Source organism: Erinaceus europaeus, chromosome 16, assembly GCF_950295315.1.
Source record: "Erinaceus europaeus chromosome 16, mEriEur2.1, whole genome shotgun sequence".
In the NCBI taxonomy this organism is placed as follows: Eukaryota; Metazoa; Chordata; class Mammalia; order Eulipotyphla; family Erinaceidae; genus Erinaceus; species Erinaceus europaeus.
This window is the reverse complement of record NC_080177.1, coordinates 33,287,124-33,311,131: the sequence shown is the minus strand read 5'-3', so window position 1 is coordinate 33,311,131 and position 24,008 is coordinate 33,287,124. Positions and strand designations below refer to the sequence as shown.

The following is a 24,008-nucleotide window of genomic DNA, read 5'->3' as shown; positions in this document are numbered from 1 at the left end:
GTTCTGTTCTTTCTTGTCAAGATTTCTTCAGGTTTTATCCAGGATGAGACACAGGAGAATATTCTGTCATTTTTTTAAATGATGGGTAGTATTCCATTGTATGCATATACCACAGTTTTCTTATGTACTTGTCTGTTGGACATCTGGGTTGGACTAGGTTTGGGTTGAAGAGCTAGGGATTAAGATTAGGATTAATTGTATTGAGTGGAATATTGCTGCAGTTCTGATTTGTATTCTGATAACTAGTTATTCTGAGCATTTTGTGTTGGCTGGCTGTTTTTTTAAAAAAATTTTCACATCAATTTATATATTTACCATAGGGTAAGAGATGCATAATTCCATACAATGCCCACCACCAGAATTCCTTATCCCATCCCCTCCCTTGAAAGCTTTTTCCCATTCTTTATCCCTCTGGGAGTATGGAGCCAGGATCATTATGGGGTGCAGAAGGTGGAAGGTCTGTCTTCTGTTATTGCTTCCCCACTGAACATACATGTTGGCAAGTTGATCTTGTCTGCTGGCTGGCCTTTTTTTAAAAACAACTATCTATTCAAATCCTTTGTCCATTTTTAGTTGTGTTGTTTGCTTTTGTTGTTGAGTTATAAGTATTATCAGGTATGTCAGATAATGACCTCCAACTATTTCTTTTACTTATAGCACTCAATATTTTATTATGAAAGGACATTATATTTATTTATTTGCTTTCTTTTTGATAGCTAGGGATTCACAATGTGAAACTTTAGGGTTCCTGACTGCTTTTTCATTCAGATAGTGAGACATACAAAGAGAGAAAGAGAGAGGCAGGGAAGGGAGAGATACCACCTCACTGGAACTTGTTTAGTGCTATAGTACTTCCCATGTGATTACAAGAACCAAACTTGGGCATTACACCCAGTTTCAAGCCCCAGTACCACATGGGATGGTAACACCATGGACAACACTGCAGGTTGGGAGGTTGAGAGCATCTCCATGATGGTATCTCTTCTTCTCTTTACTATCCCTAAAAGAGCAAAGAATGAAAACATTGATCCAGGAGACCTCTTGTCAGTGGCATCGCACAGGCATGAGGTCCTGGTACATTCCCTGGTACTCCAAAAGTAAGTAAATGAAAACAAAAAATGACATACAACAGAAAGGTATATATACTTGATGGAAAAAATAAATCTTTACACAACTAAGTTTTATGTAATAATACTGTTTGTATTCTCATTTGTCAAGGTTTAAATATCCTTGTTACATAATTACTGCATTAATTCAACAAACTTGATTTCCAGATATATTTATATGTAACGTACTGACAGAAATGTCAACATATTTGTTACTAGCCAAGAAATGTTGATTTTAGTTTGCTATACTAACATAAAAGACAAAATGTGAGAATACCAGTTTCTTGTACAGGTATATGTAAAACATCTGTCCAAATTAGCCAACACGAACCACTTTTAAAGTTTGTTGCATGTATTTATACCAGCATAAATGCTGATTTCTGACTTATTCCTTAAGAACTATAAAATTTTGGGAGTCGGGAGGTTGTGCAGTGGGTTAAACACACATGGTGCAAAGCACAAGGACCGGCGTAAGGTTCCTGTTTCTAGCCCCGGCTCCCCACCTGCAGGGGTGTTGCTTCACAGACAATGAAGCAGATCTGCAGGTGTCTGTCTTTCTCTCTCCCTCTCTTCCTCTCTGTCATCCCCTCTCTCCATTTCTCTCCATCCTATCCAACAACGATGACATCAATAGCCACAACAATGTTAAACAACAAGAGCAACAAAAGGGAAAATAAATAAATATTTAAAAATTTAAAAAAAAGAATTATAAAATTCTGTAAGTATTACAAAACTAGAAATTTTTCAGGTTCTGGTAAACCAGACACTTCAGTTTTGTTTTCTAGAACTAATAATTTTCTTTCTAAAAAAACCTTTTTATTGAGGGGCCTAATGCATTACAGTATAGTCATTGTCACATGCATATAATTTCATTATGTACCTGGCCTCCACAGTTCTCTTCCATCCTTCCCTAGCCACTTCCCTAGCCCCCAAAGTTCCTTGCTTTGATGGAATACACCATGCCCATAGAACTAATAATTTTCTATGAGAAATGACCCCTGGTTCTGTAACTAGTACTGAGAGCCATTTTATTATCTTAACTATTCATAGAAAACAAATAATGAGGACTCAGGAGTTTTCATGTAAATATTGCTATTATATTTAATGTTCACTCTAAGGAAATAAGTATTAGAAAATTCTTACAGTAAATATGATTATAGCAATTTCCAAAAGCCAATAAAAGAATTATTTGGCCAGCTAATGAAAAATTCAGTCAGTGCAATTAAGCAGCTAATGTGAAGACAGGAATCAGAGTTTCAGATCTAAGTACCACTTAAAATCATCATGTATGCTCAAGTGTTTTTCACTTGTCAAGGCTCAAATAGTGTACTTTACTTTCTTGTTTAAAGTAAACTTCTTTAGGAGTAAGAATATTTCTAAAACTATAGCTTCTTACTGTGCTCAGAGATATTTTCTTGAGACATGGTTAGCTTTTTTATTTTTTATATAATTTTTGTTTATAAAAAGGAAACAGACAAAAACCATAGGATAAGAGGGGTACAACTCCATACAATTCTCACCACCAGAACCCTATATCCCATCCCCTCCCCTGATAACTTTCCTATTCTTTAACCCTCTGGGAGTATGGACCCAGGATCACTATGGGGTGCAGAAGGTAGAAGGTCTGGCTTTTGTAATTGCTTCCCCGCTGAACATGGGCATTGGCAGGTCGATCCATACTCCCAGCCTGTCTCTCTCTTTCCCTAGTGGGGTGCGGCTTTGGGGAAGCAGGGATCCAGGACACATTGGTGGGGTCATCTGCCCAGGGAAGTCCAGTTGGTATCATGGTAGCATCTGGAACCTGGTGACTGAAAGAAGAATTAACATATAAAGCCAAACAAACAAATTGCTGCCTAATCATGAACCTAAAGGCTAGAATAGTTTAGATGAAGATTTGGGATCTCCGTTTAGTACATAGTTAGTAGACCTATTTTAGTTATATTCCGACCGAACTGCCCCTGCAGCTACAGACAGACTATGACCCACATAGTCAACAACTGCCACCTCTCCAGATTCAAAGGAGGTCTCGAAACTTTACATCAGGCTCAACCTGACGCTGTTGATTGGCTACGGAAGAAGGGCAAACGCTAGAAGAAGAAGTTATATTCCAAAGGGCCCAGGACTGTATTAGTGTTTTTTTTCTTTTAAAAAATTTTTTTTTTATTATTTATTTTCCCTTTTGTTGCTCTTGTTTTATTGTTGTTGTTATTGATGTCATCGTTGTTGCATAGGACAGAGAGAGATGGAGAGAGGAGGGGAAGACAGAGGGGGAGAGAAAGAGAGACACCTGCAGACCTGCTTCACCACCTGTGAAGCGACTCCCCTGAAGGTATGGTTTTTTTTTTCCTTCCTTTTTTCTTTCTTTCTTTCTTTCTTTCTTTCTTTCTTTCTTTCTTTCTTTCTTTCTTTCTTTTTTTTTTTTTTCCTGAGTCTGACATCTGTTATGCAGGTGGACCCAAGTTATTGTCTAGGGAGATGATGCCATGGCTGCAAAAAGGACCAGCAAGCTGGATCGGGTAACTTACTCTTTCTTTTGTCCCTCTTCTTTCTCCCTCCCCTCTTCTCCTTTCTAGTCTTAAAATATGTCAAGAAAAACTTATTATAAATAAGAGAAAGGAGTCAGGCAATTTGACCTCTGCCCAGAGTTCTTTGCCAAGAAAAAGAGGAAACTTAAAGGAAAGAATTCTAACAAGTTTATTCCTTATTTTTATTTGGAGGAAATTTTGAATATAAAATTAATTTTGTATAAGGAACACTGACTATATAATATGAATATAGACTTGAGACTGAGTAAATCTTTGGCCTTCTCTCTGTAATTATAAGACAAGGGAAGGGATAGGCCTTTTGGGAATTTTCAAATTAAAAAAGCAAATTTTGTTTAAATTTTATTTTTACCAGAGCACAGTTCAGCTCTTCTTTATAGTGTGCAGGGGATTGAATCTGGGACTTCTGGAGCCTCAGGCATGATCGTCTCTTTGCATAACCATTATGCTATCTACCCCCACCTTTAGGGAATTTACTAATGTTCCTTTTAAAGCATATACTTTATTCTTTGTGAATAAAAATCTTATGAGAGTTTTAGTTTTTTAATTGTATTGTGACAGTGTATGATAACCTATACGTATGAAGAGTGACTGGACATATTTTTAAATATATGAATTGTTAAATAATGGAGTAAACTATATAGCCAAGTAGAATGGTGTCTGTTTTACCAGTATCCATGGTTGCTTTTGCTACAATGACTTTTCTTGAAAACCACTCTCTATCTCTGACTCCCACTCCTTTTCACACTCAGCCATTAACCTTTCAACCTACTACACAGGGAAAATAGAGATGATAACTTATCTCCTCAAAGGCCACACCTTAAATTGAAACTAGGTTGGGTTTGCAGCCATAGTTAACTCCTGTCTATCCTTAGAGGGAGAGGCCTTTATTGCAACTGGGGCTAACCGTGACATTTGTTTGCTGTGGCCTACCAAGCCCTTCAGCACACAGGTATTAAACCATCAAATTGGTCATCAGCCCCCTTTCATATATTCGCTTCACCCTTGAAACTTGATTTTGTTCTTGAACATATTCAAATTCTCATCTTGAAATGGGATACTTATTACATCAGTCTTGAATCTTCCTCTAACTACTGTTTTGTTCATGTTCAACATCACACTGTAGAAAGACTTAAAAATTATTTTTTTACTATGTTTATTTACTGGATAAAGACAGCAGAAAATCAAGAGGGAAGGGGGAAATAGCGAGAGAGCCTGAGAGATACCTGCAACCCTGCTTCGCTACTCATGAAGCTTTCCCCCTGCACATGGGGATCAAGGACTTGAACACGTGTCCTTGCACACTATAGTGTATGTGCTCAACCAGGTGTGCCACCGCCTGGCCCCGGAAAGACATTTTATGTTAGTATTTCTATTTCCTTTTTTCCTGATTTATTCTTTAAATATAATATAATTAGGAATTTACATAGAATCCAATTTTATTAATTAGCCATTAACATCTCTTTTAATAGTTTATTTTATCTTTTAATATTTTAATTTATTTATTAGATGAAGACAGCCAGCAATCAAGAGGGAGGTGGGTGATAGAGAGGAAGAGAGACAGAGAGATTTCTGTCACACAGCTTCACCACTTACAAAGCTTTCACCCTGCAGGTGGGGACTAGGGGCTCAAATCTGGGTTCTTGTGCATTGTGATATGTCATTCAACCAGGTGTGCCACCACCTGGCCCCACCAACATCTCCATTACAAAGTATAGTGGGTATCTTGTAGACTTTATTTGATTCCTTTGTTGAACCATTCCCCTATTGCTTAAACAGTCTCTTATATTTTGTTATACTCTTTAGTTTTCTTTCTTACTGTTTGACTTCTCTTTCTAAATCATTGTTTGGTCAGCAGTTCTTCATTCACTAAAATTGTTAGTTACTTGATTTTTTTTTTGGGGGGGTGGGGTGGGGTGTTCATTTACTACTGCTCTATAGTAGTTGCTAGTAGTAGTTGCTATGTGTTGGAGCCTGTCTTATGCACACCATCCTGACATTTTAAAACAACTTTGAACAGCTGTGGAATTTTCTTGATTCCACTACGAAGAAGTTAACACCATGTCTATTTGATACTAAAGCTATATTATAATAGTTAATTCTTGTTATTGCCCTGAGGGTTATCACTGGGGCGCATGCCAATAGGATGAATCCTCTACTCCTGGCAGCCATTCCCCCCAACCTCTTTTTTTTTTTTTAAGAGTGAATTGAGAAGGAAGGGTGAGATAAAGAGGTAGAGAGATAGCATGTTTATAAGATTCATGGCTGGTAGTAGCTATGGGATCTTCAACTGCATGTGAGAATAATCTAGGAAGACTTTGACAGCACAGGTCAGCATAATACTTGTAGCTGCCCCTCACCTTTCCTGTATTTTAGAACATAGGCTAGAATGCCTTTCATTTGAGTTTTTATCAATTCAGTTAGAATGATGAGTATATTGGATGAAAATTTTAACTTCAGCAGCTTTTCTATGTCAGATACTGAAAATGTGACAGAGACCAGTTGCTAAGTTTTGCTTTACAGTAGGATCTGTTACCAGTAAAGCTGTCTTCACCTGCTGTTTTGAGGATTTAATCGGCTGTATAGAGAAGGAGAATGAAGAGGAACCAAGCTGAGATAAGGCACTTTTGACTTTTTATTTATTTATTTATTTTATTTATTTATTCCCTTTTGTTGCCCTTGTTGTTTTATTGTTGTAGTTATTGTTGTTGTCGTTGTTGGATAGGACAGAGAGAAATGGAGAGAGGGGAAGACAGAGAGGAGGAGAGAAAGATAGACACCTGCAGACCTGCTTCACCGCCTGTGAAGCGACTCCCCTGCAGGTGGGGAGCCGGGTTCGAATCGAGATCCTTATGCTGGTCCTTGTGCTTTGCGCCACCTGCGCTTAACCCGCTGCGCTACAGCCCGACGCCCCACTTTTGACTTTTTAAAAAATTTAATTTATTTATAAAATAGAAAATATTGACAAAACCATAGGTTAAGAGGGGCAAAATTCCACACATTTCCCACCATCAGAATTCCATATCCCATCCCCCCCACTGAAAGCTTTCCTATTCTTTAACTCTCTGGGATTATGGATCCAGGATTATTATGGGGTGCAGAAAGAAGGTCTGGCTTTTGTAATTGCTTCTCTCTCTCTCTCTCAAAGATTTTATTTATTTATTCATGAAGACAGGAGAGAGAGAGAGAGAGAGAGAGAGAAAGAACCAGATATCACTCTGGTGCATGTGCTGCCTGGGATTGAATCCAGGACCTAATGCTTGAGAGTACAATGCCTTATCCACTGAGTCACCTCCCGGACCACTGTTATTGCTTCTCTGCTAGACATGGGTGTTGGCAGGTCAAGCAATACCTCCAACCTGAGAAACTTTGACTTTTTATACTAGTGCTGGCACCAGGAAGAAAAAGACTAAAAAGTGGCAGGGGCTGCAGTGGCCAGATCTTTGGGCTTTAAATGAATCTTGAGGCTTGAAGATTGATCCCAATCATCACATCTTTCTCTGGTGTTGGTAAAAAAAAAAAAATTAAAGATTTTTAAGTTAAAAAAAAAAGGAGTGAGAAAGAGACTTCTACAACACTACCTCACTGCTTGTGAAACTTCGTTTCCCTTGCAGGTGAGGACAGGGGATTGACCCCAGGATCTTGTACATGGTAACTTGCATTCTACTGGCTGCACCACTGCCCAGTCCCAATAGTTTTTTCAAACTTAACAGTAAAAGGAGTAACAACAACACATTCTGTTTAAAAATACCTTAAAGACACTTGATCAGAATCCAAGGTGTCTAGGAAAGCCATTTAAGAATTCTCAGGTTCGAGGCCCCAGCTCCCCACCTGCAGGGGGAGTCACTTCTCAATCTTCCCATCTCCTCTCTATTTCTCTCTGTACTATCCAATAAAAAATGGAAAATAAATAAAAAGGCTTCTCACCTCTCTCGAACTTTACCCCACTAGGGAAAAATAGAAACAATTTGGGGGTATGAATCAACCTACCAATGTCTGTGTCCAGTAGAGAAGCAATTACCAGAAGCTAGACCATCTGCATTCCATAAAGGATTTTGGTTTAGATGGATAAAGAATAGGGAAGCTTCCAATGGAGGGGATGGATGATGGAACTCTGGTGGTGGGAACTGTATTCCTGTTATCTTTTTTTTAAAAAGATTATTTAAAATATTTATCCCCTTTTGTTGCCCTTGTTTTATTGTTGTAGTTATTATTGTATCGCCAATTGACCAATAAGAATGCGTTTGGCAAAGGACAGCCCCTCAACATTAAGTTGGAGGACTCGAAGAGCAGGACCAACAGCTTGCAAGCTGTCAGGAGCTGCTTGTTGCTGGCTTTGAAAGTGACTGGGATCCATGTGGATTCAGTCGGCTAGGAAGGATCGTCAGTTTCCCCAATGAATGGGTACTCACGGGATGCACCACGAGAAGGTCGATCCAATGCATCCCAAACGCGTTCTTATTGGTCAATTGGCAATACAGCATCAGGCAGATGTTATCTGCCTACAAGAAACACATATTGTAGTCGATGAAGCTGCTCGATTCACCATCAGTGGATTCAATTTAATATGCTATAATCTCCATCCTAAACACGGCTGAGCCAAATCGTGTCTTGCGGACGTTTACCATATGGCCTCTTCAACCTTCTACGACTCCATTACTATTGGAACTATTCAGCTCTTCAACGTATATAAGCCTCCCAGTGCCTCATGGGATAATGAGGTCCTGCGTAGCCCGAATCACCCAGCCGTTTACGTTGGAGACTTTAATAGTCATCACCAAGACTGGGGATATTCCTCCACTCGTGCTGACGGCTCTATCTTAGCCAACTGGGCTTCAGCGAATGACCTCTCCCTATTATACGATCCCAAACAGCCAGGCTCTTTTCACAGTGCTAGATGGAATAAAGACTCGTCACCCGACCTGTGCTGGATTAGCACAGTCAACGGCCAAGCCTTTCCCGCTACAAGACAAGTTCTCAAGATCTTCCCGCACAGTCATCACCGCCCAGCTATCATCCACATTGGTCTCCAACTCCCACTGATTCTGTGCTTGGAGAAACTAAGATGGAACTTTCGGAAAGCAAACTGGCGTCTGTTCAGTGATCTTACCAACAAATCTATTCCTGCAATTCCAATTAACTCTATCCCTTCTGAAGATTCCTACAGGTGCTTCCGCCAAGCCATCTTCAAAGCAGCTTCCCAAGCCATTCCTCGTGGGAGACGTGCTAACTATACGCCTTGTCTTGATGCTGAATGCGAGCAACTACTAAAGCAGTATGATGAGTCGGGCGACCCAGATGTGGCTGACCATCTCATTGCCTCTCTGGATGCAGCACGCCAAGCCCGCTGGCAACAACTCACGGAAAGTCTGAACTTCACCCACTCAAGTAGGAAGGCCTGGAAGCTTCTTCACAGACTGGGTGCCGGTAGCCAACCCCCTTCCGTCTCCCATCCTCCCGTATCTCCAAACTCAGTGGCCAGTCACCTAACTCAAGTTGGACGTGCTAAGATCGACCCAGTCTGGAAAAGAGAAATTTCCCATGAGTGGTCATCCCATTTCCGGTTATCTTGTCCATCTCCAAAACTCTCTCCCTTTACACTGTCTGAACTGGAAGATGCTTTGAAGAGGGTTAAACTGGGAACAGCTGCTGGCTATGATAACATCACCCCAGAACTCATTCTTAACCTGGGTCCCGCGGCAAAGAAGTGGCTCGCTTCATTCCTGTCCCACATCTTGGAATTTGAGTCTATGCCCAAAGTTTGGCGTCGTGTGAAGATTATAGCAGTTTTGAAACCAAAGAAAGACCCAACACTGGCCACCAGCTATAGACCAATTTCTCTCCTCTCCGTGTGTTACAAACTCCTTGAGAGGCTGCTTCTGTCACTATAGTTCTCACAAGTCTTAGAAACAGTTTGCTTACTTATGTTAAAAAACGACTTTTTTCCTTAGTATTGGATTTTTTTTTTTTTTTTTTCAGTGACTGGATCTTATGCATGTGTGGTTTTTTTCTCTTTTTTCTCTCCATGGTTATCATTGGGGCTTGGTGCCTGCACTATGAATCCACTGCTCTTGGAGGCTATTTTTTCCTCTTTTGTTGCCCTTGTTTTATTGTCGTTATTATTGCTGTTGGATAGGACAGAGAGAAATCCAGAGGAGAAGACAGAGAGGGAGAGAGAAAGATAGACACCTGCAGACCTGCCTCATTGCTTGTGAAGCAACACCCTTGCAGGAGGGGAGTTGGGGCCTCCAACCAGGATCCTTAACGTGGCTCCGTGTGCTTTGCGCCCTGTGCGCTTAAACTGCGGCGGTAGCGCCGGCCCCCCATATGTGTTCTTCTATTGCTCCCAAGCTGACGTTTTCAATCTTTGAAAAAGTAGAGTTTAAGAAAAATGGACTTTTAAATTATTTTTTAAAAATAATTTCTAAGTTTTTAATTATAAAGGAAATTTCTAATACAGCGAAGCAGGTTCTATGAAAGTAAACTTTTAAAAACATGAGTTTCCAAACAAGTCATATGTAACTGATTAGAATGTGTTTTATTTAAAATATTGTACCAGCATGTGCAAAGCCATAAGTTATTTCCAAAAAATGTCATCTGGAACCAAAACAGAATACTAAAAATAATGCTATAATTTTTTAAATAAGAGGAAAATATTTTCTTTACACATGAAAATTTTGATCCAAATGGTATTTAACCAACTAACTGACTAGTCTGTTAAAAGCATTCTATTTCAGAGGATCTTCATTTTTGGTAAAACTGATTGCATTAGCACATTACTTATGATAATGGGCATAGATTATTTTTTTCCACAAAGTGATGTTGTGGTTTTGCTTTTGGAAGAAAATGCAAGTTTTCTGTGGGCTTAAATATTAAAAAATGTCTCTAAAAACTTGAAATTGTTATGTATTATAAAACCAGAATTCTTGGAGCTTTTTTTAAACTTTACTGCTTTCAGTCACTGGTCCCCTGAGTAGATATTTTATGAACCTGTTTTTACTTGCTGGAAAATAAAAATATCCATAATTAAGAGAAAACATCAGTTATTTTATCCACTTGACTTTGTCTTTGCTTGTTATTGTTTGCTTTAGAGATTTATCTAAGTTATTGACATGATTCAAATTCCAGTGTATGAAACAGAGCTTTTGAGAAGGAGCTTTGAATGGAAAAATAAATATCTTGCAAAACAGCTAGCTTTGGGCGTATCCAGTTCTGTTTGAATTTCTTGTTTTTTCTTTGTAAACATAGCTTTTTTCTGTTAAAATATGTATTTTGAGTGTTGAGTTCAGCTAATGAGATAAAGATGAATTAAAATCTTAAAACAATATTCAAATAGACAATTAAGGAAATGCAAATGTTTATATTTACAATAAGATCATTTTATGATATGCACCATACCCATTCCATCATCATAATAGGCATCATCTTACTTCTAGGAAACCAACCTTCCCATTCTCTTTAGTGACTGATGTACATCCTGTCTTCCAGTCAGTCTTTCATTATCTTTCACAATTTGTGGTTTTAACCCTGTTCGTATATTCATTTGCCATATTACCATGGACACTTTTAAACCTGTCAGCTGACAAGGATCTTGATTTAATTTTTAAAATTCTCTAGTCTTTGCTTAGAAGGTGAGATAATTTTTTAAAGATGACTGTTTAGTATGCAGGTATTGGTCTTGTTATCTAGAAATTTATCTATGCTAGACATAGGCTAAGTTGACATACAGGACTATAAAAATTCTGAGGGGGCCAGGTGGTGGCATACCCCATTAAGTGCACTTACACATATCACCATGTGTAAGGACCCATGTTCAAGCTCTGTTCCCCCATCTGCAGGGGAAAGCCTTCATGAGTGATAAAGCAGGGTAGTAGGTGGTCTGTCTCTCTCCTTCTTGATCTCCCCATCTCTCTCAATTTCTCTCTGTTCTGTCAAATAAAACAAGAAAGGAAAATAAATAAATAAAAGAATTCAGAGGAAGAAAGTAGTAATTCTGCCTGGACAATCTACAGAGGTTGGCATTAATAAAGCATTGCTAAATATTTCAAATACAAGAACAGCCATAAGTATTATAATTCTGTCACTTTGAATTACTAGATAATATATTTTTAAAAACTTATCTCCTTTTTAGAAGAGGACATAGAACAACTTAGATGGTTCAAATCAGACTTCCCCTTCTAATTTCCTTTCAATTTGTGTAAGTACTGTGCGCTAACCGATTGCGCCACTGGAGCATGCTTTTCCTTTCAATTTGTATTACCAGTATATGATGATGGTGATGATTTTAGTTCATTTTTACTTTTGCTTTATTACTCTTCCTATTCTGGTGTGATTTGATAGCTAAAATAACCTTTTTTAGTGGTTATTTCCCATCTTTTGTCAAGATTGTCTTATTTTTAGTACTGCTAACTCCTACATGATTTTCTTGGATGTATCTTCCAACTCATTGATTTTTTTTTCCCCTCAATTTTTGTGTTTGCGTCTATTTTATCTGCACATGAAGATTTTTATTTTTCTGAACTGTTCAAATTATCTTCTCAATTTATCCAATCCAGAGAGTACTGATTTTCTCATTCATAATATTATTTACCATCTTTTATTTCCTCTCAAATTTTAGAGTCCATATGAATGTGGACTCTTTTCTGTTTTGGGGGGGTTGTTTCAATATATGGCAGGTAGTTAGTAATTTTTAAAATGCTTACATACATATGAATTACTCTTTGTTGCCTGTCCCACCCACTGTTGGGGAAAATTACTCATCCTGCTTTTGTCAAGATATGATCAAGGGTAGGGGTAGATAGCATAATGGTTATGCAAAGAGACTCTCTCGCCTAAGGCTCCAAAGTCACAGGTTTAACACCCCACTCACCATAAGCCACAACTCAGCAGTGCTATAGTTAAAAAAAAAAAAAAAAGAATTACTGGCATAAATTTGTTAGTATAATAGAAATCATAGTGAAATACCACATCAGACAAGACAGTATTGGGTGCTTGGATTTTTTTTCCTTTTATTCCCCCTTTTTGCCTTTGTTGTTTTATTGTTGCAGTTATTATTGTTATTGATGTCGTTGTTGTTGCTAAGACAGAGAAATGGAGAAAGGAAGGGAAGACAAAGAGGGAAGAGAAAGACCTGCTTCACCACTTGTGAAGTGACTCTCCTGCAGGTGGGGAGCTGGGGACTCGAACTGGGATCCGGTCTTTGCTTCGCGCCACGTGTGCTTAACCCACTGCGCTACTACCTGACTCCCGGGTACTTGGATTTTTAAGGAACTTTTAAAAATTCAGAAACTGGGTTAAGCGCATGTGGCGCAAAGCGCAAAGACCGGTTTAAGGTCCCGGTTCGATCCCCTGGCTCCATACCTGCAGGGGAGTCCCTTCACAGGCGGTGAAGCAGTCTGCAGGTGTCTTTCTCTCCCCCTCTCTGTCTTCCCCTCCTCTCTCCATTTCTCTCTGTCCTAACAATGACATCAACAATAACAACTACAACAACAATAAAAAAAAACAACAAGGGCAACAAAAGGGAAAATAAATTTAAAAAAATTCAGAAACTAGAATATTTGTTTTATGATGCCTAATTTGTATTCCACAAAAGTGTCATTTTCCTCTGTGACATACTAATTCTTCATGCTTTTTATTTTTTATCACTGCTCCTAGTTTTCCTGAATACATAGTTTAAGATTCAACAAGTAAAAGCTTACTTTTAAAAATTCATACAATTTTTCTGCTTAATCTTACCTCAGGATAAGAGCACTGAAATTATTCAAGCTTATTATGTAACTTGTTACTAAAGGAAACACCTGATTTTGAAAGAATTTAAAAACAATTTTGTTATAACATAAAATTTTTAATTCAACATTTATATATAGTAATTTGTTTTCATGAATATGTGCTCAGTAATTCACTCTCAAATCAAGAGTATGTTCCTTTTATTATACAGTGACCTCATCTTTCAAAAATAGCTACCCTGTCCAAAAGTACCTTGCATCTTCTTTGATAGCAATACATTTTACAGTTTAGGAACTGAGAAATAACTCACCTAGTACAGTGTCACACATGTGAGCACCTGGGTTCAAGACCATTTGTTCCACATGGGGACACCTGCACTAGGATGTTTATTAAACAGTTGGAATGCTGCTGTGGTATGTATCCTTCTTTCTCTCCCATTCTCTCAGTCTTTCTCTGAAATTAAGCAGGAAATTTTTTAATTTTTTTTTTTTTTTTTTTTTTTAGAATCTGTCTGATGTGGTGGATTTGAGCATCTACGACATCCCAGTGTAAAAACAGTTCTTAAATTGCAGTTATGTGTAATTCAGAAAGGCTTGTGTTAGCAATCTGGACATAGCTGTACAAGGGTATCACTGCTTGTAATTATTAAATCTGAGCTTTGGTGTTGGGATGGCCTAAATGTCTGGAATGTTCAGTTGAGTCCAACATGTGTGTATAAATCTACAATCAGGTTTAATAATTGGCTACTTCAAATTGTGTTCTCATCTGCTGGCTATATAATATACAGAATATCATCAACATGAAAGTTAGTTATTTTTCTGGTTGGAGTTAAGGAAACCATGTATTTTTATAGCAAAATTCCTCTCAGAATTATGAACTATAGTGTTTTCCCTATTTATCTTAGAATATATTCTCATTTTTTTCCATCCATTCCTCCTCTGTAGACAGTTTGCCTATTTTCTGACACAGTGATTAGATAGGATACCTGACTACTGTCCTCAGGTTTTAGAATGTTCCTAGTGATAATTGAGTATTACTTGATTGCTTTGTAATCTGACTGAGGTAGAGAGTTCAGGCTGTTAAGGCCTTTTATAGCTCTTTTATAGCTTTGGCAGGATTTCTTATAAGAACTCTTGGTCTTGATAGCTGAGGTCTAATGACATCTCATTTTAATTTTTAGGGCTGGGAAGTAAAGCTATTTGGAACTAGTTTGTCTAATGCATTGATGAATTTAAATGCAAGCAGAAACACACACACACACACACACATATTTTCAAGTGTGGTTTTCTGGTATTTAATCTTTAATCTCCGGATCCTTGACACTCCCCCTCCCCCCAAAGAAAAAAGTCTATTTGAAAAGGAGTTTGATGTGTAATGGAAAAGGAAGGAAACTTGAAGAAGAGTATAAAATTATGATATAAAATGTCCTTTGTACAAGTTTTATCTTAGACATGTTTTTTAAAAATATGCCCTTTTAAAATTTTTAAAAAAAATAGTATGATCTTTTTTTTAAAAAAAAAATCTTTGAGTTTAATCTGCTTTCAGAAAAAATAAGGTATAGGTACCAACATAAGCAAACCTTTTTTTTCTTTCCTGGTTTCTGCTTATAAGATTTACAGGTATTTAAACTAAACTCATGAAAAACTCAAATAATGTCCTGGATTGGCTAAATAGAGCAATTACCTCCAGACTTCTAAATTCAACTGAGCTTGACTTTTAGAAATAAATTTGGCCAGGATTTCTTCCTCATTCTATTGTATAAAGGTATACATGAAATGATACTGACCTCTGTCAGAAACCCCAGGAATCCTACTCAGTGATATACATGTAAAGGTTATAAAAGAATTAAAACAACACAGATGTGGATTGATGTGAAAAAGTAAACAAAACACTAAATTCTCATTGTGTGATTTTCAATGTGGCAGGTCCTTTAAAATACTTTGGTGTACCACAATAATTAAAGGGTTTAAGACCATTAAGTTAAGATACCTAGAAAATAAAAGTCCACAGTTGAATAGCAAGAGTGAACTGTTTTATTTTTTAAAATTGGAGTTAAGGTACGTTGGTATGGTGAAAATAGGTTTGATTATTTTAACAGTAACTATTTAGTGAGACCTTAAGGATCAAAAACAGCAGTGTAAATAATCTGGTCTCTTTAAAGAAGTGTTCTTTCAGACATGTTTAATAAAAATGATTGCAAGAAGGGAAGTGTATTTTCTTTAGTGCTGTGCAAAGAAATTTTAATTATCTTGATTTTGGCAGTGAAAATCTACAGCTTAGCATTAATAACTCAAATTTTAAAATATTTGCTCATTGCTTTGGATTATGACTGGTCAAGAAATGCTATTTTCAAACACTAATTAATCATTTAAAATAAACTCCTTTTTGCACATTTATGGCATTAATGAGTATGACTGTTTATTACATTTCACCTATAAAAAGTTGAACTGTTTTATATACTCTTTATGGAAACAGTGCACCGCCATAAATTAAAAGATGCAACTGTTTTGGATATTTTATTGGTAGTCCTGTGTTTTCCTGCCAGCGGTGCAGCTGTTTCACGTTTCTCAGGATAACATATAAAAAGCTGTATGTACACTGCAAGTTTATGCTTGAATTGCCAAGCCAGGGATGGTATGACTCAACATTCCCAGAAGCAAGTAGTACCAAAATGTGATGAATCAAAACAACAACTTGCACAGTGGTTTGTATTACAGCTATGAAAACCAATTCTCATTTATTTTAGTTGGCTTCTTAAGGCTAACAGACATTCCACTGTGGTGCTTGAATTTTGCCACGAGGAAACAGTCACTGGAGCTAAGTTTACGGCTGTCTTTTTGGGGTCTGAGAAAAGGAAACATATAATACATTATCTAGGGTATGGATGATTTGCTGTAAAATTCTCATAGGAGTGGGACATTTCATTACCAAGATACCAGTAGTAATTTTTGTGTGACAGTTACTAAGGTCATAGTAAAGAGAATTTGATTTTATGCTGTTCCTTTTTTATGGGTTGATTTTTTTTTTCTTTTGTAGAAATTTTGAGGTGCTGTAATACCTAATTTTTCATGCATCAAAGTCCTCACAGTTGATATTTTACTGAGTCCTCAGAGGAATAAACTGGTATGTTTATGTTCATGTGGTAGGTTTACTGAATCCCTGTTTAAATACTGTAGCACCTAAGATTCTTTAAATTTTTTTTAAAAAATGTCTTTATTACCTTTATTGGATAGAGACCATCAGAAATTAAAAAGGAGGAGAAAGAGAGGAGAGAGATGGACACCTGCAGACCTGCTTCACCACTTGTGAAGCTCTCCCCCCGCAGGTGGGGACTGGGGACTTGAACCTGGATCCTTGTGCACTGTAGCAGGTGTGCTACCCAGCCCCCCGGCATCTAAGATTCTATCAAGAATTTGATGAGGGCTAGCTAGATAGTTTACCTGGAAGCTTGCCTGCTTTGCCATGCATGCCACTCTGGTTCCAGCCCACCCCCCACCACACTGGGGGAAGCTTTGGTACTATGATATCTTTCTGTTTGTTTAGCTTTCTGTGTGTCACTTTCTGCCTTGAAAAGTCCACCTTGAGCAATGGAACCCTGGTGACAGTAACAAAAAGAGTTTGGTAATGACTGTTTGATAATAGTGATCTCCGTATTAGTGTGGTACGTATAGTGTGGTACATCCCAACAGGATATATAAGATGAAATGTAGGGGGAGGATACACTTTAAAAAAAATTATCTTTATTTATTGGATAGAAACAGCCAGAAATTGAGGAGAAAGGAGAGAGAGAGGGAGAGAAACAGAGAGATACACCTGCAGCACTGATTGAACCACTTGCAAAGCTTTCCTCTTGCAGGTGGGGCCCAGGAGCTTGAACCTGGGTCCTTGCACAATTGAAACATGTGCACTCAACCAGGTGCGCCACCACCCAGCCCCCATATTTATTTAAGTATTTTTATTTCAGGGTCAGGTGTTAGCTCACCCAGTAGATTGTATACTTTGCTATGTGTAAAGCCCTAGTACCCCAGTACAACTTGGGGACACCATGGAAACATGTGCTTGGCACTTCCTGTCTGTGTGTCTCTTTCTCCCTTCTCTCTTTCTCTTAAAGATTAGGGCAACTACAAAGTAAAAGTTGAACTGGGTTTGTGTGTTGTGCCAGAGCAAATGACTTGAAGGAGGGTTTGGTGAGATGGGGGCTTTGAGGTTAAGGGTGCATGATGGTGGAGGGCTACCTGTGTTGGGGGTGAGAGTGTTTTGAAGATACCTCTTACAGGGAGATGAGAACTTTTACCCATGTGTCAACAGTTGCACTGTAAACCATTACTCCCCCCAATAAAATGATAAGTAATAACAATAATAAGAAAAACTTCTAATTTAGCTGCTCAAAGCAGAAAGAAGGAATGAAGTAAAAAATTGTTCTAGGGAATTTGCCCATAGTTGACCTATGATCATCCTTCAGTGCTGCATTTTTTATTTCATTCCTTAAATATTTTGATTCTTATATATAAATATATTTATGTGTTTACAATATTTGTATTTAGTGTAAGTACATATTACTATTGTATAATTTATAAATCAGTATATGACTTTTGAAGATGCATATTCAAATACCTTTCATTGCTATAAATATACAATTAAAATGTGGAGATTGTTGCTCAATAAATATTAATTTTCTTTTTCCTTCGACTCTATCCTCTTCTCTCATCCTTGGCAAAGAAGCAAAGGATTAACACCTTGATTTATGGCTATCTGAATGAAAAATAACCTATTTTAGGAGGCTATACATATCTTATGTTAATCACTTTTTCTATTTGACCTCATATTGCCACATATTTTTTAACAACAAAGGCTTATTAAACATGAATACAAATGTAAACCAGGCTTGTTATTATGTTAGAAATAACAAGTTGCTCATGCAGCAAGACTTTGACATACAGGAAGTTTGAATGAAAGAGCAGGAAAGTTTCCAACTTATTCAAATGTTCTGGTGCCTGATTTATTCATTTGCTATACCCATAATTCTAAGGTGGGTAATGCTTCTTTACTTCCTGAGACCTGAAGAAACAAAGTGATTTCTTAAACTAGACATTAAAGCAAAACTGGAAATAGTTGTTTTCCAGCATTATTGGTACCCTTCCTAACAAGTTGCCTCTTTTTTGTTTAGTATTATCCCGTGTTATTAGGTCTGTGTTTATTTTTTGCCAAAGTAGAATACTTTAATTGCTAATACTTTTGTGATTGAAGACAAATGGTGTCTGTTTCACTGTCTTTTCAAATCATTTAAAAAATATTCTATATCCACATTTGGAACTTTTTTTTTTAATTTCTATTTTGGTAGAGAATGACAGAGAGATAGGGGAGAGAAAGAGAGAATCAGAGGACAGAGAGGAGAGATACCTACAGACTGCTTCACTGCTCCTGAAGCTTCCCCCCCATATAGGTGGGGGTCGGGAGCTTGAACCTAGGTCATCATGCATGGCACTATGTATACTATACTAGGTGCACCACCATATGAACCCCTAGAACTAACTCCCTCCCTTCCTTCCTTCCTTCCTTCCTTCCTTCCTTCCTTCCTTCCTTCCTTCCTTCCTCTCACTCCCTCTCCTTTTTTCTTTCTTTCTTTCTTTCTTTCTTTCTTTCTTTCTTTCTTTCTTTCTTTCTTTCTTTCTTTCTTTCTTTCATTCTTCCTTCCTTCCTTCCTTCCTTCCTTCCTTTTTCTCTCTCTCTCCCTTCCTTCCTTCCTTCCTTCCTTCCTTCCTTCCTTCCTTCCTTCCTTTTTCTCTCTCCCTTCCTTCCTTCCTTCCTTCCTTCCTTCTTCCTTCTTTCCTTTCTTTCTTCTCCTTCCCTGTAACGTTCTTTAGAACTGAGACTATCTAAGAGATTTCTTGCACTTGTAATTTTGTAAGATTTCCTTTCCTGCATGGAAGGAGACAGTATTATAATAGTTCTATGGTAACAAGTATATTCTCCCTCCCCCCTTTAAGATTTTATTTATTTATGAGAAAGATAGGAGGAGAGAGAAAGAACCAGACATCACTCTGTCACATGTGCTGCCAGAGATCGAACTCGGGACCTCATGCTTGAGAGTCCAAAGCTTTATCACTATGTCACCTCACGGACCACTCTCCCTCCCCTTTTGTCTGGGTTGTTTGTTTTAATACAATCATGTAAAATAGTCATTATTGTATCTAAAATCTTAGTAATACAATATTACTATTGCTATGCTGCTGTATATCCATTTACTAAGAATATACTAGGAAGGAGAGTAGATGGCATATAAGAAAGGGAAAAACTGTCAACCAAAAACATTATTTCTGAAAAATGGGAACACTAAACATTTTAATGATAAGTATTATTTTTGGAACCTCCTTCATAAATGTTTTTAGATAATAATTAATTTGTTTTATAATTTAGAACTAGTTTAAAGCAGTCTAGGTGCAGTTGGTATGTTGACACCTTTTCAAAGGGATGAATCCCTCCAGAAAATGTGGACATTTCAATCTTAAAATTCCCATTCAGTTTTGTATGTTTTACTATTGCTTTTGAAAATGTTACCAGTTTTAAATGTGCTTTCTATATCAACTGCTATTTTTGTTTTGTTTTAGGTATTTAAACCATGTCAGAGCCGCCTCACCACAGGACCTTGCTGGAGGTTATACTTCTTCTCTTGCTTGTCACAGAGCACTACAGGATGCCTTCAGTGGGCTTTTTTGGCAGCCCAGTTAACCTTTATTTCTCCTTTAGGAGATCTGGACCTTATAGACTAACCAGGTTATTAGCAGAAGTAAAACAAACATCAGATTATAGCTAAGTGCAGCTATGTACTATCACTAGCAGCTATATAAGTATTTATAAAGAACATTTCAGAATTAAGCTGAGTAGTATAGTGGATAAATATTTGTGAAAAAGATTTTTTATATTTTTCTGAGAGGGATTGAAGCCTTAAGCCTCATCTAATGGAAGATATGAATAATTCGCTTATGTATGCTTGAGGTTGACACACTTGTAAAATCTCTTAAAAAATAAAGCTAGACTTTATATTAAGCTTTGTGGTTTTTCTCTTATTACAGTGTTTTACTTGAACATATATATATATATATATATATATATATATATATATATATTTTAATTTCTTTATTGGGGAATTAATGTTTTACATTCAACAGTAAATACAATAGTTTGTACATGCATAACATTCCCCAGTTTCCCATATAACAATACAACCCCCACTAGGTCCTCTGTCATCCTTCTTGGACCTGTATTCTCCCCACCCACCCACCCCAGAGTCTTTTACTTTGGTGCAATATGCCGTTTCCATTTCAGGTTCTACTTGTGTTTTCTCTTCTGATCTTGTTTTTCAAGGTCCATCCAAGATTGGCTGAAAATGGTTGAAGTCACCATTTTTTTTACAGCTGAGTAGTATTCCATTGTGTATATATACCACAACTTGCTCAGCTACTCATCTGTTGTTGGACACCTGGGTTGCTTCCAGGTTTTGGCTATTACAAATTGTGCTGCCAAGAACATATGTGTACACAGATCTTTTTGGATGTATGTGTTGGGTTCCTTAGGATATATCCCTAGGAGAGGAATTGCAGGATTATAGGGTAGGTCTATTTCTAGCCTTCTGAGAGTTCTCCAGACTGTTCTCCATAGAGGTTGGACCAATTTATATTCCCACTAGCAGTGTAGGAGGGTTCCTTTGACCCCACAACCTCTCCAGCATATGCTGCTGTTACCTTTTCTGATGTATGACATTCTCACAGGAGTGAAGTGGTATCTCGTTGTCTTTATTTGCATTTCTCTGACAATCAGAGACTTGGAGCATGTGTTTCTCAGCCTTTTGGATCTCTTCTGTGGTGAATAGTCTGTCCATGTCCTCCCCCCCCCAATTTTGGGTGGGGTTATTTATTGTCTCGTTGTTGAGTTTGGCAAGCTTTTTATATATTTTGGTTATTAGCCTCTTGTCTGATGTATGGCATGTAAAGATCTTCTCCCATTCTGTGAGGGTTCTCTTGGTTTGGGTAGTGGTTTCTTTTGCTGTGAAGAAGCTTTTTAATTTGATGTAGTCCCATAGGTTTATGCTTGCCTTAGTCTTCTTTGTAATTGGATTCATTTCATTGAAGACGTCTTTAAAATTTATGCGGAAAAGAGTTCTGCCAATATTTTCCTCTTAAGTATCTGATAGATTATGGTCTAACATCCAAGTCCTTGATCCACTTGGAATTTACTTTTGTATTTGGTGAAATACAGTGGTTCAGTTTCATTCTTCTGCATGTTTCAACCCATTGTTTCCAACACCATTTGTTGAAGAGACTTTGCTTTCCCCATTTAATAGTCTGGGCCCCTTTGTCAAAGATTAGATGTCCATAACTGTGGGGGTGAACATATTTTAAAATGCCATTTTGAATATATTTTAATGTTAATATCCAAGTCTGTTATTTCTTCTCATAAAATATGTCCTCTCAGCTCCCTCAAATCTTAATACTAGTCCAGACAACTAGATATATTTCCTCTACTAGCAGGTTGGGACAAGTAAAACTTGACTGTGATAATGTCAGTCTTTCAATATGAAGAACTCAGAGCCTGTTTTGAGCAGAGGAAAAGTGAAACAAACTTTGTTGAATGTGTTACAGTTCCCAGCTGTGACCCACACTTAGCTTAAACCAGAGCAGAGTTATTAAATTGTTTTAATGACAAATTCAAAGAAGTTAATAAAATTTAATACTTAAATGGCACTTTTCACAGCAAATGTGAGCTTACTTTATGATGAAATCTTGGAGACTGGCATAGTTTTTTTTTTTTTTTGCCTCCAGGGTTATTGCTGGGGCTCCGTGCCTGCTCCATGAATCCACTGCTCCTGGAGGCTATTTTTTCCCCTTTTGTTGCCCTTGTTGTTTTAGCCTTGTTGTGGTTATTATTATTATTGTTGTTGATGTCACTGTTGGATAGGTTAGGAAGAAATGGAGAGAGGAGGGGAGACAGAGGGGGAGAGGAAGATAGACACCAATAGACCTGCGTCATCGCCTGTGAAGCGACTCCCCTGCAGGTGGAGAGCCGGGGGCTCGAACCAGGAGAACCGGGATCCTTACGCCAGTCCTTGTGCTTTGCTTCACGTGCGCTTAACCAACTGTGCTGCTACCGCCTGACTCCCGGATATATTCTAAATAAAAATCACCTCTGTATAAATTGCAGGTTGATACAGTTTCTGTTTAAAATTCGGTAGCTTTTGGTATACCTAAAATTTTGCGTAAAGAGGCTAGATGCGGATAGGATGGATTATTTCTAGCATTCTAAGTTTGTATGAGTCTGTTACACAGACAACTGGACATGGGATATAGTTTCTCAAAGAAATTAACAAATTTCAGATCTCTTACGACAGATGTTAGTTTTATGAATGGTTATGTGCAACAAAATTAGTGGTTACATTCTACATTTTTTACAATACTTCTAACCATTTTTTGATAATTTAGAAAAACAAGGGGGACACTTGAGTAGACCATGGCCATATGCAAAGCTAGTAAAAAGTCAGATCAGAACATGTTTTTTTTTTTCTAAGTCTAATTTATTTGTACACTACCTGGCTACATCTTATTTCTCATATATTGTGTTTTATATGTATTTTATAAATCTGTTCAAAGAGTTGTGAATACCTAAGATTTGTTTAGACTGTTCATTTGCTAAAGTAAGTCATGCAGTCTCTAAAACAGAAATACTATTACTTGCTTTCAGTGAGTTTATATTTGTAGTAGATTCCAAGAGTTTAATGTATTTAATGAAATTATGTATTTAAATTGAGTGAAGTAATTAATATGACATTTCAAACTTTCTAAATATTTTGGGGCCTGTCTTATTTTAGAAATAGTTTGCACATGATTTGACAGAATGAACTTAGACGTTTGTACTTTTGAAAATAACCTTTTTGTCATGACCTTATGACAATTCACTAGACAGTAGAAATATTTTAAATTGATGTTATCGCCTATCTTACCAGTGATTTCCTTTATCTGAGATAAGAGGCCTTATACAAATCTTATCCCTTTATGAGTAAGAACATCATTTCTACCACCTCGCCTAGTACATGGAAAAAAGAAAAAAAAAGAAACAAAAACAAACAAAACCCCTTACTTGAACATTCTTTTCACTTAAATCAGAAGGCAACTATGAACCCCTGAGCAAATCAACTATTTTTGTATGCTCTGTGAGCTAAAACTGGTTGCTGTAGTTTTTAAGATTGAAGAAGGCCAAAGGAATAATGTATTTTTTTTAGCATGAATGAAATATAAAAGTTAAGTTTCAGCATTTGTAAATAGTTATTGAAATACAGAGTTCTTACATTTTATGGGGCTACTTTGGGGTTACTAGAACTGAGAAGCAGCTTATAACATAAGGGCCTATAAAGGCTATAATACTGTTTGTCCCTTTACACAGTTTGCTGACTCCTATTACTCATTTGGGAAAGAGGTAAGGAAAGAAAACTACAAGCTCCAAACTAACCATCCTTTGTTGAATTAACACCTAACCCATGAAAATAGGTTGAATTGGGGGCTTGGCGGTAGCGCAGCGGATTAAGTGCACATGGCACCAAGCATGGACCAGCATAAGGATCCCGATTGGAGCCCCCAGCTCC

At 37.4% G+C, this 24,008-nt stretch overlaps 1 protein-coding gene and 1 non-coding gene across 3 annotated transcripts in view; both read left to right on the top strand.

The window, feature by feature from the left end:
* The window catches only part of MNAT1 (MNAT1 component of CDK activating kinase), a 159,588-nt gene extending 139,166 nt beyond the window's left edge, over positions 1-20,422 (top strand). For both annotated transcript variants that reach the window (XM_060174893.1, XM_007519267.3), the window contains one exon: positions 19,984-20,422. In XM_060174893.1, the coding sequence (XP_060030876.1) occupies positions 19,984-20,104 (121 nt within the window). In that variant the 3' untranslated portion in view covers positions 20,105-20,422. The remainder of the gene's footprint in view (positions 1-19,983) is intronic.
* On the top strand, positions 5,892-6,022 carry LOC132533640 (small nucleolar RNA SNORA44). The gene has a single exon (XR_009545497.1). It is a non-coding gene; the product is annotated as a small nucleolar RNA SNORA44 (small nucleolar RNA).
* Positions 20,423-24,008: the final 3,586 nt, after the last annotated feature.